We start from the raw sequence: 14,002 nt of genomic DNA, 5'->3' as shown, positions 1-14,002 counted from the left end.
ATCGATAAGACTTCACAAATAGCTGTACACCTACAGCAGCTCTAATGAAGGGGAGAAAAGCAAATTCAATTCAGCATTTATTTCTGAAAATTTCCCAAAAGATTTTTCAACATTTAATAGAATAAACAAATGTGATAATAATGTCTTGACATCATATGATCAACCCAATTTAACTTTCAGCACAATATTGAAACACAAAGATAAATTATGACAGTTTGTACTTGAGCGTATTTTTTGTTGAACTTAAGTCCCTGATAATCTAAATAACCTTAAAAAAAAAAAACTCCTAGTATGCTACTGATATTGAAAATGCTAATTTTCTACATTTTACCAAAATGCTGTGTTCAATATAATGTAATGAACACAAGTCCCTTTTTAAAAATCAATTAATTAATTTATTTTTGGCTGCACTGTGTCTTCATTGCTGTGTGTGCAGGCTTTCTGTAGTTGCAGCTAGCGGGGTACTATTCTTCCTTGCAGCGTGAGGGCTTCTCATTGGAGTGGCTTCTCTTGTTGAGGAGCACAGTTTCTAGAGCAGGGGCTCAGTAGTTGTGGCACATGGGCTTAGTTACTCTGAGGCATGTGGGATCTTCCTGGACCAGGGGTCGAACCCGTGTCCCCTGCATTGGCAGGCAGATTCTTATCCACTAGGCCACTAGGGAAGTCCCACTTTTTTTTTTTAAGTAACTGCTTTCAAAGGGATTTGTTTACTTGATTGGTTGGCTGGTTTGGGCTTTTGTTTTTAACTTCTTAGGCTTAGCCTCTTTTTTTGACCTGTAGAATGACTGTTCTTCAGTTTAATTATTGACATTTTACCATTACTGGATTATATTTCCTCATGGCCTTGTCTGCAAATTTTCCATTCCCCAAAAAGATTCCTTACAAACACAGTCTCTTCCATGCTCCCCCTCTAAGAATTGACATGGTAAAAAGTGGTTTGAATTCCATCTCTGTCTGCACCTGATTTGCTGTACATCTTTGAGCAAGTTAGTTAACCAACCCTTGGGCCTCATTTTCTTCATCTGTGAGATGAGAAACATAATCGTCTTTTTGCAGAGTTGTGCAGATTAGAAATAACCTATGTAAAGTGCGAAGCACACTCCCCAGCACACAGTAAATGCAGCTGCTGCGAGCTGCTGTGATCTTGGGTCCCTGCCATGGAACGTGTGTCTCTGTCATTTCACCCCAAGTTCTTCCAGGCTGTGCAGAATTCACTAAAATACCAACATCGATAATTTTTAGCATAAGACTTAGACCGTGCAGAAGCTAGTCCTGCCAAACAGAATTCTTAGGAGGTGGGATGAAAGAATACACTATTCTGAATACTTTTAAAAATTTTTTTTAATTTTTTAAAATTTGAATTTTAGTTTTCTTGGCAATTTCCTGGCTTTTTCCTTTTTTGGGGGGATCCTAGCTATTTTTTTCCCCACTCAGTTCTTTGATCTTTAATAATGCAACAACCGTATTTGTCTATTGTGTATATATACATGTGTGTGTGTATATATATATACACACAGACACACATATATAAGATATTATAGAAAAATCCAAGTGGACGTTGTGGCCCACCCTATATATATATATGGGGGCTTCCCAGGTGGTGCTAGTGGTAAAGTACCCACCTGCCAATGCAGGAGGTGTAAGAGACACAGGTCTGATCCCTGGGTTGGGAAGATCCCCTGGAGGAGGGCACGGCAACCCACTCCAGTATTCTTGCCTGGAGAATCCCATGGACAGAGGAGCCAGGCAGCCTGCATACAGTCCATGGGGTCACAAGGAGTTGGCCACAACCAGTGACTTAGTGCGCATATGTATATATGGGGCTTCCTTGGTGGCTCAGACGGTAAAGAATCTGCCTGCTACGCAGGAGACCCGGGTTCAATCCCTAGGGTGGGAAGATGCCCTGGATATGGTACAGTCCCTCCAGTTTTGTGCATGCATTATTATGTGTATAAATATACATAGAGGGTATATCTATGTATATATAATGTGTACACACTCACTTATTGTCTCTATCCACACATATATGTGCTGGAGGAATTTTTCCCTACCCTATTATATATTCTATTGTTGGAGTTTAAAGTTATTTTTTCCCTTAGATTTGAAGGAGCCGCTGCTCACAGAACCCCTCCTTATTTAATCTCTTTCTTTGGTGTAACACTAATGGAGGGTGAATGGAAAACCTTCGCAGGCAGCACTTATCTGCCTGGTACTCTTTCCAGTGTCACCGTCGTTGCAGGTGTAGGGCCCGAGGCCACGGCAGATTGTGAGCCTCGTACTCAAGGTTGCTGGCATCATAGGTGCAGATGGCATTGTAGGTGCAGAGCTCCATGGGTGCAGCCATCCAGAGTGCCTGCTGCAGCCCATGCAGAGAACTTTCTAACCTGAGGCAGCTCAGAAAGCCACTAGTAATGCTCAGGTGATTGGAGATGTGAAAACTGGGCATTCCAAATATTCACTTAGAAAAAGACTAAGGACTCCAAAAGTATGCTGTGGAACTAGGGGGTCCCTGATGTAGCAACCAGTTTGAATTTTGACTGGGATGAATTCCTTAGAGGGTTTTCCCATTTTAAAATCCCAGTTCCAGAACTGTACTGTTACATTCTCCTGGGGAAACAAGTACATGTCTCCATTGATAGGTCCAGTGGTCAAACAAGTTGTGATGATAAGTAATAGGAAATGAAGTTAATAGACAGTTTCATTATTTTGGGGCTTGAAATTATAGTGCAAGCTGATGAGGACCTACCGTATATCACAGGGAACTCTACTCAGTACTCTAGTGACCTATGTGGGAAAAGAATCAGAGAGTGGATATATGTGTACATATATAACTGATTCACTCTGCTGTACAGCAGAACCTGACACAGCATTGTAAATCAATTATATGCCAATAAAAATTTTAAAAAAGAAAAAAGAAAACTGTAGTGCAAAGTACTTTAAATATTTAACCTTTTATTGAAATAAAAATAAGTGAGTTTCACAACCCAGGACTCAGTGGCAACCTGGAGGGGTGGGATGGGATGGGAAAATGGAAGGGAGGTTCAGGAGAGAGGGGACATATGTATACTTGTGACTGATTCGTGTTGATGTATGGCAGAAACCAGCACAATATTGTAAAGCCATTATCCTCCAATTTAAAAAATTGTTTTAAAAAGAAGTGAGTTTTACCGTCGTGGCTGCCTTCCTTTTCTCTGTGAGGTTATGTTGTGTATCTTGTATATACTGTTAATTAAATTAGAAGTTTTAATTAAATATGTATTAAAGCATAAGAATTTATTTTGGAAAACTTGAAAATTCATGTTTTTAATTAAATTCTGCATAGTACCTAGGCAAGGCATTTAACCTTTAAGTACATTAAGAGGATTATCTGGGGCTTGTTTTCTTTTGCCATCAAGGTGACTTAAGGTTATAATTTAGGTGTGAATTTCCAATCAAACGTTCCTTTATGCTTTTGTTCAGTTTCCTGGGAGTTACGTCTATAATTAGATCAGGCTGCTTGTCCTCAACTTTGAAAGGGTGCGTTGTGCTGCTTAGTAACTGCACAACACTTCACAGCCCACTAACCCAACAGCAGGACTAGGACAGTGCTGAGATAAATGTCACTCTTGTGGGACTTCCCTGGCGGTCCAGTGGCTGAGACTCCATGCTTCCGATGCAGGGGCCCAGATTCCATCCCTGGTCAGGGAAATAGATCCCACATGCCATAACTAAGGGTTTGAATGCTGCAACTAGAGATCCCACGTGCCACAACTAAGACCCAGTACAGCCAAATAAATATGTAAAATAAATATAGTTTTTTAAATGTCGTTCTTGTGCTTCTGAGAATCCTAGGCACCTCCATTTCAAAAGTGATTAAGAAGAAAACTAAAGGTCAATCATTGAAAAATCTGTTACCTTGTGAGATACGGTTTTAGTCCATTCAGAGTTTTTTGCTTTTAATAGTTATTAATGACATTTTAAAAGATCATCATAAGCTTTATTTGAATATTTATTGTATCATATTTACAATGTATAATTATGGGCTTGAAGAAATATAATGTAAGCTTGTCTCTTTGGTGGCGTTTGTTTCGCTAGTTAAATTATTTCTGTAATCTAACAATGATACGAATTTAAAGCACTCTGTTGTTGTTTTTTACCATGAAACAAATTGTATTTCACACCTTAAACTAAGAAATGGAAATAATTCTGGGATGTAAATGAAACTATTCTGAAATTGTTGTGCTTCAAATTAATTGACTTAGAAAATCTTAGAAGAAAAGAATAGATTTGTAAAATTTATTACCTATAATAATTTTGTTTCATTGACTGCTCTTTTTCTAGGATTTACTAACCAGACATAAAGTGTTGGTAGCAGACTTCTTAGAACAAAATTATGACACTGTAAGTAGAAGTCATTTTTAAGTCTCTATCTCATTCTTCCTTTCTCTCTCTCCTTCTTAGATCTCTTAGCACTTACTTCTATTTATGAGAGAAGTTGAAACCAACCATCCACCCACTTGGTTTATTACCCAGAAGTCAGATCATTAAGAAACTATGAAAAATAAAGGATAGCAGGAGATCAGGGCGTCCTTGTTTTTCTTATCTCTTCCTGTTGTGCTCTGGAGCTCCAGGAAACAACCAGCACCAGCTCACTTTGACCTTGACTTAAGAGCATCCACGTTGCCCTTAAGAGGCAGTGTATATGCACGTGCTAAGTCCCTTCAGTCGTGTCCGACTCTGTGCGACCCCATGGACTGTAGCCCACCAGGCTCCTCTCTCCATGGGATTCTCCAGGCAGGAATACTGGAGTGGGTTGCCATGCCCTTCTCCAGGGGATCTTCCCACTCAGGGCGAACCCATGTCTCGTACATCTCCTGCATTGGCAGGCGGGTTCTTTACCACTCATGCCACCAGGGAAGACCCAGAATACTGGAGTGGGTTGCCATTCACTTCCCCAGGGGAATCTTCCTGACCCAGGGATCAAACCCAGGTCTCCTGCATTGCACCAGATGCTTTACCATCTAAGCCATATAGGGTACCCCACTGTTAATAAAATGAATCCTTTTACATGGTTGATAACTAGTTTCCCTGACTAGTAGAAATACCAAAATATACATCTGTCTTCCAGCTTCCTTCTCTAAGGGTGAATCCATCTCATCCTTTTGATAATCAGCCATCATTGTTACTGAACCAAACTTACCCGGCATTCAACAAAGCCAGTCTGCTGACACCGAGTTGTGGTGAAGGAAAGTCCAGCATTTACTGCAAGGCAATAAATGCTCAAAAGACTCAAATCCTGAATAGTTTTCCAAGAAAGGGTGAGGGTTGTGAGTGGACCGTCTTCTGACTGGTTGGTAGTAAGGTGACAAGGTGGTATATCAGGGGTTAACCTCATCAACCCCTTTGTTTCAACCAGTATGAGGTCTCCGTACTTGTGGTCAGTATACAGTTAACTTCTTCCACCTGGTGGGGATTTCAGTCTCTCTTAAACAACTCAAGGATATGACTCAGGATATTATCTATAGATTTTATGGAGGAACTAAAGATCCCTGACTTTATTTTTGGCTAAACTATTACTGTTTTGTCTTGCTTGACTGTTGTCCTTTGTTTCTGCATTTTCTCACTTCTCTGATTAAATTTGCTCTTTGGAACCTGGGTCTTGGAGGGTAAACCTTTCCTAGAAACAAGATGTACTCGGGAGGGTACATCCCTGGGATTGCCCTCAGGGTCCTGCTTGGTTTCATTATGTGACTCTTCTAGGAAGCTTTCCCTAACATACACCCTAACCCCCTCACCCCCAAACACACACACACACTCTCTCTCCCTCCCATTCTTCTTCTTTCTCACACGTTTTCCACATTGTATAATATTATTATGGTGTGTCTTTATATCTTTTTGTCTGGTTCATAAGCTCCCTGGGAGGCAGGAACCTTATCTGTCAAACACAGGGGTTCAGAATGCAGTACAGATTTATGTCTAGTTGCTTTGCTTCAGAATCCTGCTGAATCTTTTACTAATTATGATTCTGAACAAGTTACTGTGCCTACTAAAAAATGAGGATATTAATAATAGCTACTTCACAGGGTTGTTGTAGGAATTTGACAAGATTTAAGGTTTTGGGGATAGCACCATGGATTAATTTTTATCATGATTACTTACATATCTAATACCTAACTCAGTACCATATATTTGGTGGTGTTAAATGAACATTAAATAAACAGACCCAACCAAGAGCTGCTATGCTTTTGCTAAGTGTATCAGCAATAGAAACAGCATTCAGTTCAGTTCAGTTCAGTTCAGTCTCTCAGTCGTGTCCGACTCTTTGTGACCCCATGAACCGCAGCACTCCAGGCCTCCCTGTCCATCCCCAACTGCTGGAGTCTACCCAAACCCATGTCCATCGAGTCAGTGATGTCATCCAGCCATCTCATCCTCTGTCGTCCCCTTCTCCTCCTGCCCTCAATCTTTCCCAGCATCGGGGTCTTTTCCACTGAGTCAGCTCTTTGCATCAGGTGGCCAAAGTATTGGAGTTTCAGCTTCAACATCAGTCCTTCCAGTGAACACCCCAGACTGATCTCCTTTGGGATGGGACTGGTTGGATCTCCTTGCAGTTCAAGGGACTCTCAAGAGTCTTCTCCAACACCACAGTTCAAAAGCATCATTTCTTCGGTGCTCAGCTCTCTTTATAGTCCAACTCTCACATCCATACATGACCACTGGAAAAACCATAGCCTTGACTAGATAGACCTTGTTGGCAAAGTAACGTCTCTGCTTTTGAATATGCTGCCTAGGTTGGTCATAACTTTCCTTCCAAGGAGTAAGCATCTTTTAATTTCATGGCTGTAGTCACCATCTGCTGTGATTGTGGAGCTGAGAAAAATAAAGTCAGCCACTGTTTCCACTGTTGCCCCATCTATTTGCCATGAATTAAAGTAAAACATAGCACAGGCTTAGAGACAAAACTTTACATGATTTGTTGCAGTGTTAGTTTAGCTGCTCTAGACCAGTACTGTCCAGTTGAAACATAATGCAAGCCACTGTGTAATTTAAAATTTTGTAGTTAGCCACACAAAAAGATAAAAGGAAACAGATAACTCTAGGAAGTTATGGAATACCCTACCCATATCCTGTGTTTTCACATATCCAAATCATAGAAATTAAACTATGGCTTTCTTCTTCATAAATTGTTTGCTGCTCTTCCTTTGAGATTAAGAATTATCAATGTAATCATGAAATCAAAAGTGATTTTCATACCCTAAAATTATCAAGAGAAAATCCATGGAATCAATTAGAGATCTTTGATCAAAGTATAAAATATGAAGGGAGAAAAAGATTACTGCCAGATGTATCCAAAAGCTTCAAGACCAGAAGAGACTCATATATTTTTGAATTTAGGGAACAAACTATTATAGTTTGTTAAGTATTAGGGAACAAACTATTATAGTTTGTTCAGAATTTAGGGAACAAGCTATTATAGTTTGTTCAGTAACTGTAGATGCTGGATGGAGTGTTAAAGACTCATTGTTGTTCAGTCACTAAGTAATGTCCAACTCTTTGTGACCCCATAGAGTGCAGCACACCAGGCTTCCCTGTCCTTCACTATGGAGATAGTGCATAGTTTTCTCAAATTCATTAGATGTAATATTTATAATAAATGAAAATAAGAGGACAAAGATAGCTTATGACAAAACCTGTGTATCAACTACTCATTTTTTCTATAGAATGAGTAGAATAATGTGCTGTGCAATTTGCACTCAAGGATAACAAGCAACAATTTGAGAGACCGTAAGCTCATTCTCTTTGACCCTTGTTTACCTAAATTTGTCTTCATAGTCACCTCTTGTGTAATTTAGTAGTCTCACAGATACTGAGCCTATTGCACCGACCTGAGCATTGGCTTCAAGAACTCATGCTCCTTAAACATTTCCTACTTGTTGAGTTTCTTATTTCTTTAGTAGTAAACCTGAAGCTGGAGAACATGATATATGACCTAAAATAATGAAACTGGTAGCCTACTACTGCTAAGTCGCTTCAGTCGTGTCCGACTCTGTACGACCCCATAGACGGCAGCCCCCTAGGCTCCTCTGTCCCTGGGATTCTCCAGGCAAGAACACTGGAGTGGGTTGCCATTTCCTTCTCCAATGCATGAAAGTGAAAAGTGAAAGTGAAGTCACTCAGTCGCATCCAACTCCTAGCGACCCCATGGATCGCAGCCTACCAGGCTTCTCCGTCCATGGGATTTTCCAGACAAGAGTACTAGAGTGGGGCCAAGGCAGTCGATAATACCTTATATGCATGTATTTACATTTTATGGTTACAAGTAACATTTACCACGGTGTTTGTCTGATACATTTAGTGACCCACAAAGTCCTTGTGTTCCATGACAATCAGAATAAATAATAAATCCTTCAAGTAAAAGAAAAAAAAATTACTGTGACTTTAACGTGAGCTCCATGATTTTGTTTTCCCAGTTTCTGAATTCCTCTTGGGCATTCTCATCAGTGTGCACAGCTTGTCCTCATCACTCATACCTGGCATTTGGTCTTCCAAGGACCCTTTGCTACCCTCCCCAGCCCCTAAACTCTCTTGCCTTCAGTTCTCTGCCAGGCTTGCCCTCCCACCCAAGTGGCCTCTGAGTGTGCCTGTGTGTGACCAGAGGCTGACACTGGACTTTCCCAGCTGCCGGAACTCTGTGTTCAACTGAAGGGCCTAGATTGTGTTTGATGACCAATCACACTAGGAAATGGGCCCCCGTCACCAGCGTCCCCCAGCTTCTGGGGAGAGTGGAAGTGCTCCCGAGAGGCCAGTTGGGATTCACACGGCCATCATGTGGCAGAGTGGCCCTGTTCCTCTACCTGTTCATGCTGTGAGTTTGCCAGTTTGATTCTTTATGAGTTGCTAAGTGTCTTCAATCTTTTCTCAAATTATCCAAAGACTAATAGCTACCAGCAAGACTGCATAAATGCATTTCTTTAAAATGGCATAAAATGAGTTATCCTACAGCTCATTAGATGAGTTAATAGATGCTTTCTTCAGGACTTCCCTGGAGTTCTAGAGTTAAGAATCTGCCTGCCCACGTAGGCAGTATGGGTTCCGTCCCTGGTCTGGGAAGATCCCACATCTGAGGGGCAATCAAGCCCCTGCACCAACACTACTGAGCCCATGCACTGCAACTAGAGAAAGCCCATGCACTGCAACTAGAGAAAGCCCATGCACAGCAACGGAGACCCCAAACAGCCAAAAATAAAATAGATGTTTTAGTCAAAGTGATTTATTGGGAGGACTCAATTACTCCATTTTCCTACTCAATTTCTAATTTGCAGAACTAAAATAAAACAGAGGGAAGCATGTCTCTGGTGTCACCCGCCTCCTCGTCCCCCAGTGTCTCTATGAGTAAGTGAGGATGGAGAAACGGGGAAGCCTCCCCATGGACAAAGGCAATCCGCCCAGAGATACACAGCACAACCGCTGGGCTGGGCTGAAGGACTGGGGATTCACTTCCGAAGCAAACAGACTTAATGCAGAGAAATCACTGCTGGGTTTACATTCTTAATATTTCTTTTTTTGTTGTTAGATTTTTGAAGACTATGAGAAACTGCTTCAGTCGGAGAATTATGTGACTAAGAGACAATCTTTGAAGGTAATGTCAAATTTCTTTAGGTTAGAGTCTCCAGAAGTTGACATTCTTGTTCCTAAACGACTGGTTTAGTAGTGGACAAGTAGAACTTCCCCGGTGGTCCAGTGGTTAGGACTCTGAGCTTCCACTGCAGGGTGAGGTGTTTGATCTCTGGTCAGGGAGCTAAGATCCCTCAAGCCATTCAGCACCACCAAAAAACAAACCAAAAAATAGTGGGCAAGTAAATACAGAAAAAGTATTCTCTTTTTTTGTAACTTGAGAAGTATTTTCTATGTTATGACCGCGTATATTAGTCACTCAGTCGTGTCCAGCTCTTTATGACCCCATGTAGCCCGCCAGGCTCCTCTGTCCATGGAATTCTCCAGGCAAGAATACTGGAGTGGGCTTCCATTTCTTTCTCCATGGGATCTTCATTCAGAGATGGAACCCAGGTCTCCTGTATTGCAGGTGGATTCTTTACCATCTGAGCCACCAGTGAAGCATATGTTATGACAGTTCAGTTCAGTCGCTCAGTCGTGTCTGACTCCTTGCGACCCCGTGACTTGCAGCACGCCAGGCCTCCCTGTCCATCACCAACTCCCGGAGTTCACTCAGACTCACATCCATAGAGACGGTGATGCCATCCAGCCATCTCATCCTCTGTCATCCCCTTCTCCTCTTGCCCCCAATCCCTCCCAGCATCAGAGTCTTTTCCAATGAGTCAACTCTTCGCATGAGGTGGCCAAAGTACTGGAGTTTCAGCTTTAGCATCATTCCTTCCGAAGAAATCCTAGGGCAGTACTTTGTAGCAAAACAAGCTAAGTGCCCTGCTTCAAATACTGTTTGAAAGTAACAGTAAAAGTATTAAGTACAGGGTAAGCACAGGATGAGGAGTGTGTGTTTGTATGTAACCAAACAGCATTTGTGATATGAGATTCTGTCTCCAATGAATTGCCTGTAGAAATGACTGTCCCTCATCAGACAGGGACCCGGCAGAGTGGAGCCACATCCATCCATGAGGGACCTCCCCTTCCTCAGTGGAGAGGTGCCTGGAGGCAGCCATTTTGCCCACATGAGGAGGGGCAGCTCCTGAGGGGGTGGGCATTGGCTGCAGCTGCATCTCTGCCCTTCAGATCCTACTCAGAGCTTCAAAAGAAGGTTTTTGGCAGATAATAATTTGATGTCTTTTGTCAAGCTGTTTATATGATGCTTGAGCTTACTAAATATTATTTTATATTATTACATATTATTATTTTATTATTTCTAAAATATATTATTTTTACATGTTGACATTATAGAACAGTGCATTTGTTTCTAAATGTTGGATACAGTTTTAAGCTCAACAGATAAATCTATATATTATTACATATTCATATTCTATATATTATTTCTAAAACATATTATTTTTACATACTGACATTATAGAACAGTACACTTGTTTCTAAATATTGGATGCAGTTTTAAGCTAAAGCAATAAATTAAATCTGTCTCGTAGCACACATTTGTCAGTTCACTGTCCCTGTGACTGTGTCGGCCTTGATCGCACTCCCCTGTACCTGCGCCCTCGCTGCTCCAGCTTTACCTGTTGAGGGGGAGATCAGTGGACTATTTCCAGACAGTCATTCAGCACTCTTTACTAACTTTCTCCTTGTGGAGAAACCCATACGGCGTGATCCACATAGGAAAAACATACCATGGGTACGCTGCTCTCTGTACTGGAGGTGAAGTAATGAGACGGAGCCTCAGGCAAAGGCCATCAATGCTGTGTTCTCCCATGTCCAGAAAGCTTGTTAAAAGCAGTTGAAGGGGCTTCCCCGGCAGGTCCAGTGGTTAAGAATCCACCTCCAAGTTCAGGGGACATGGGTTCAATCCCTGGTCAGGGAACTAAGATCCCACATGCCGTGGAGCAACTAAGCCCTCACACCGCAAGTACTGAGCCCACACTCCATGCCTAGAGTCAGTGTGCCACAGTGAAAGATCTTGCATGACATAACTAAGACCCTATGCAGCAAATAAATAAACTAATTAAAAGTATTTTTTAAAAAAGAAGCAGTCAAAGATGAGAGTACATCCTGTTGGGACAGCCGTGTACTGAAAGAGTCAAGCCAGGAAAACTGCATTACAGAGGCAGAGGACTTTGGAATAGGAAACAGAGGTGACAATGCTCTAAAGGGCCAACGTATAGCTAATCGCTCAGGAATCTTCCAAGTCCTTCCTCTTTTCAGTGGGCATCTGTCAGATACTGGACCAAAGTAGAGAGGTTGATGTAAACTAAGATGCTTGAACAGATTTGGATCAAGAAAGCTGGGGTCATGGGCTTAGAGTTGATCCTCGCACCATTTCCCACAGTGATGAGAACTTGTGGCAGATTTTTCTGAGATTGACAGTCTCTAGGGCCTTCAGATCAGATCAGTCGCTCAGTCGTGTCCGACTCTTTGCGACCCCATGAATCGCAGCACGCCAGGCCTCCCTGTCCATCACCAACTCCCGGAGTTCACTCAGACTCACGTCCATCGAGTCAGTGATGCCATCCAGCCATCTCATCCTCTGTCGTCCCCTTCTCCTCTTGCCCCCAATCCCTCCCAGCATCAGAGTCTTTTCCAATGAGTCAACTTTTCGCATGAGGTGGCCAAAGTACTGGAGTTTCAGCTTTAGCATCATTCCTTCCAAAGAAATCCCAGGGCTAATCTCCTTCAGAATGGACTGGTTGGATCTCCTTGCAGTCCAAGGGACTCTCAAGAGTCTTCTCCAACACCACAGTTCAAAAGCATCAATTCTTCGGTGCTCAGCCTTCTTCACAGTCCAACTCTCATATCCATACATGACCACAGGAAAAACCATAGCCTTGACTAGACAGACCTTTGTTGGCAAAGTAATGTCTCTGCTTTTGAATATGCTATCTAGGTTGGTCATAACTTTCCTTCCAAGGAGTAAGCGTCTTTTAATTTCATGGCTGCAGTCACCATCTGCAGTGATTTTGGAGCCCCAAAAAATAAAGTCTGCCACTGTTTCCACTGTTTCCCCATCTATTTCCCATAAAGTGATGGGACTGTATGCCATGATCTTCGTTTTCTGAATGTTGAGTTTTAAGCCAACTTTTTCACTCTCCACTTTCACTTTCATCAAGAGGCTTTTTAGTTCCTCTTCACTTTCTGCCATTAGGGTGGTGTCATCTGCATATCTAAGGTTATTGATATTAGGCAAAGTTATAAAGCTGACATTTTTTTTACCCAGATATCTCCCTTCTTGGACTTTTTCCTGCTTTTCTTTCCCACTGTCCTGTCATCCCGTCCTACGCATGTGCCCTCATTCTCTTCTCAAGATGTTTTCAACCCCACCTGGTCCTGTTCCCTTGTTAATATTTGTAAAAATGGCTAGAGCAGAACCCATCAAATGGTAAGGACTGGATATATTTGCTAAAGAAAATTGAAGTAAATTTCATTAATAAATATTCTTCATCATTGTCCCCAGAGTTCAGTCTCTGGAAGGCACTGATCTACTCTAAATAAATAATTGGGACTAGAGTATGGTTAGAGGGCTTCCCAGGTGGCTCAGTGGCAAAGACTCTGCCTGCCACAGCAGGATATGCACAAACAAAGCTAATGGAGGTGATGAAATTTCAGTTGAGCTGTTTCAACTCCTAAAAGATGATGCTGTGAAAGTGGTACACTCCATATGCCAGCAAATTTGGAAAGCTCAGCAGTGGCCACAGGACTGGAAAAGGTCAGTTTTCATTCCAGTTCCAAAGAAAGGCAATGCCAAAGAATGTTCCAAGTACCACACAATTGCACTCATCTCACAAGCTAGCAAAGTAATGCTCAAAATTCTCCAAGCCAGGCTTCAACAGTATGTGAACCGTGAACTTCCAGATATTCAAGCTGGAGTTAGAAAAGGCAGAGGAACCAGAGATCAAACTGCCAACATCCATTGGGTCATCGAAAAAGCAAGAGAGTTCCAGAAAAACATCTATTTCTGCTTTATTGACTATGCCAAAGCCTTTGACTGTGTGGATCACAACAAACTCTGGAAAATTCTTAAAGAGATGGGAATACCAGACCACTTACCTGCCTCCCGAGAAATCTGTATGCAAGTCAAGAAGCAACAGTTGGAACTGGACATGGAACAATAGACTGGTTCCAAGTTGGAAAAGGAGTATGTCAAGGCTGTATATTGTCACCCTGCTTATTTCACAAGTTGGAATCAAGATTTCCAGGAGAAATATCAATAACCTCAAATATACAGATGACCCCACCCTTACGGCAGAAAGCAAAGAAGAACTAAAGAGCCTCTTGATGAAAGTGAAAGAGGAGAGTGAAAAAGTTGGCTTGAAACTCAACATTCAGAAAACAAAAATCATGGCATCCAGTCCCATCACTTCATGGCAAATAGATGGGGAAACAGTGAGAG

General features: G+C 41.9%; 1 protein-coding gene across 4 annotated transcripts in view; it reads left to right on the top strand.

Annotated features, from left to right (window-relative positions):
- Positions 1 to 14,002, top strand: part of CAB39L (calcium binding protein 39 like) — an 83,975-nt gene that overhangs the window by 52,168 nt on the left and 17,805 nt on the right. For 3 of the 4 annotated variants that reach the window (XM_061434642.1, XM_061434641.1, XM_061434643.1), the window contains 2 exons: positions 4,321 to 4,380; positions 9,554 to 9,619. In XM_061434642.1, the coding sequence (XP_061290626.1) occupies positions 4,321 to 4,380; positions 9,554 to 9,619 (126 nt within the window). The remainder of the gene's footprint in view (positions 1 to 4,320; positions 4,381 to 9,553; positions 9,620 to 14,002) is intronic. The other variant, XM_061434644.1, reaches the window with a different exon arrangement.

This window comes from Bos javanicus, chromosome 12, assembly GCF_032452875.1.
Source record: "Bos javanicus breed banteng chromosome 12, ARS-OSU_banteng_1.0, whole genome shotgun sequence".
In the NCBI taxonomy this organism is placed as follows: Eukaryota; Metazoa; Chordata; class Mammalia; order Artiodactyla; family Bovidae; genus Bos; species Bos javanicus.
Note: the sequence above shows the minus strand (reverse complement) of the source record. Positions and strands in the feature narration are given on the sequence as shown.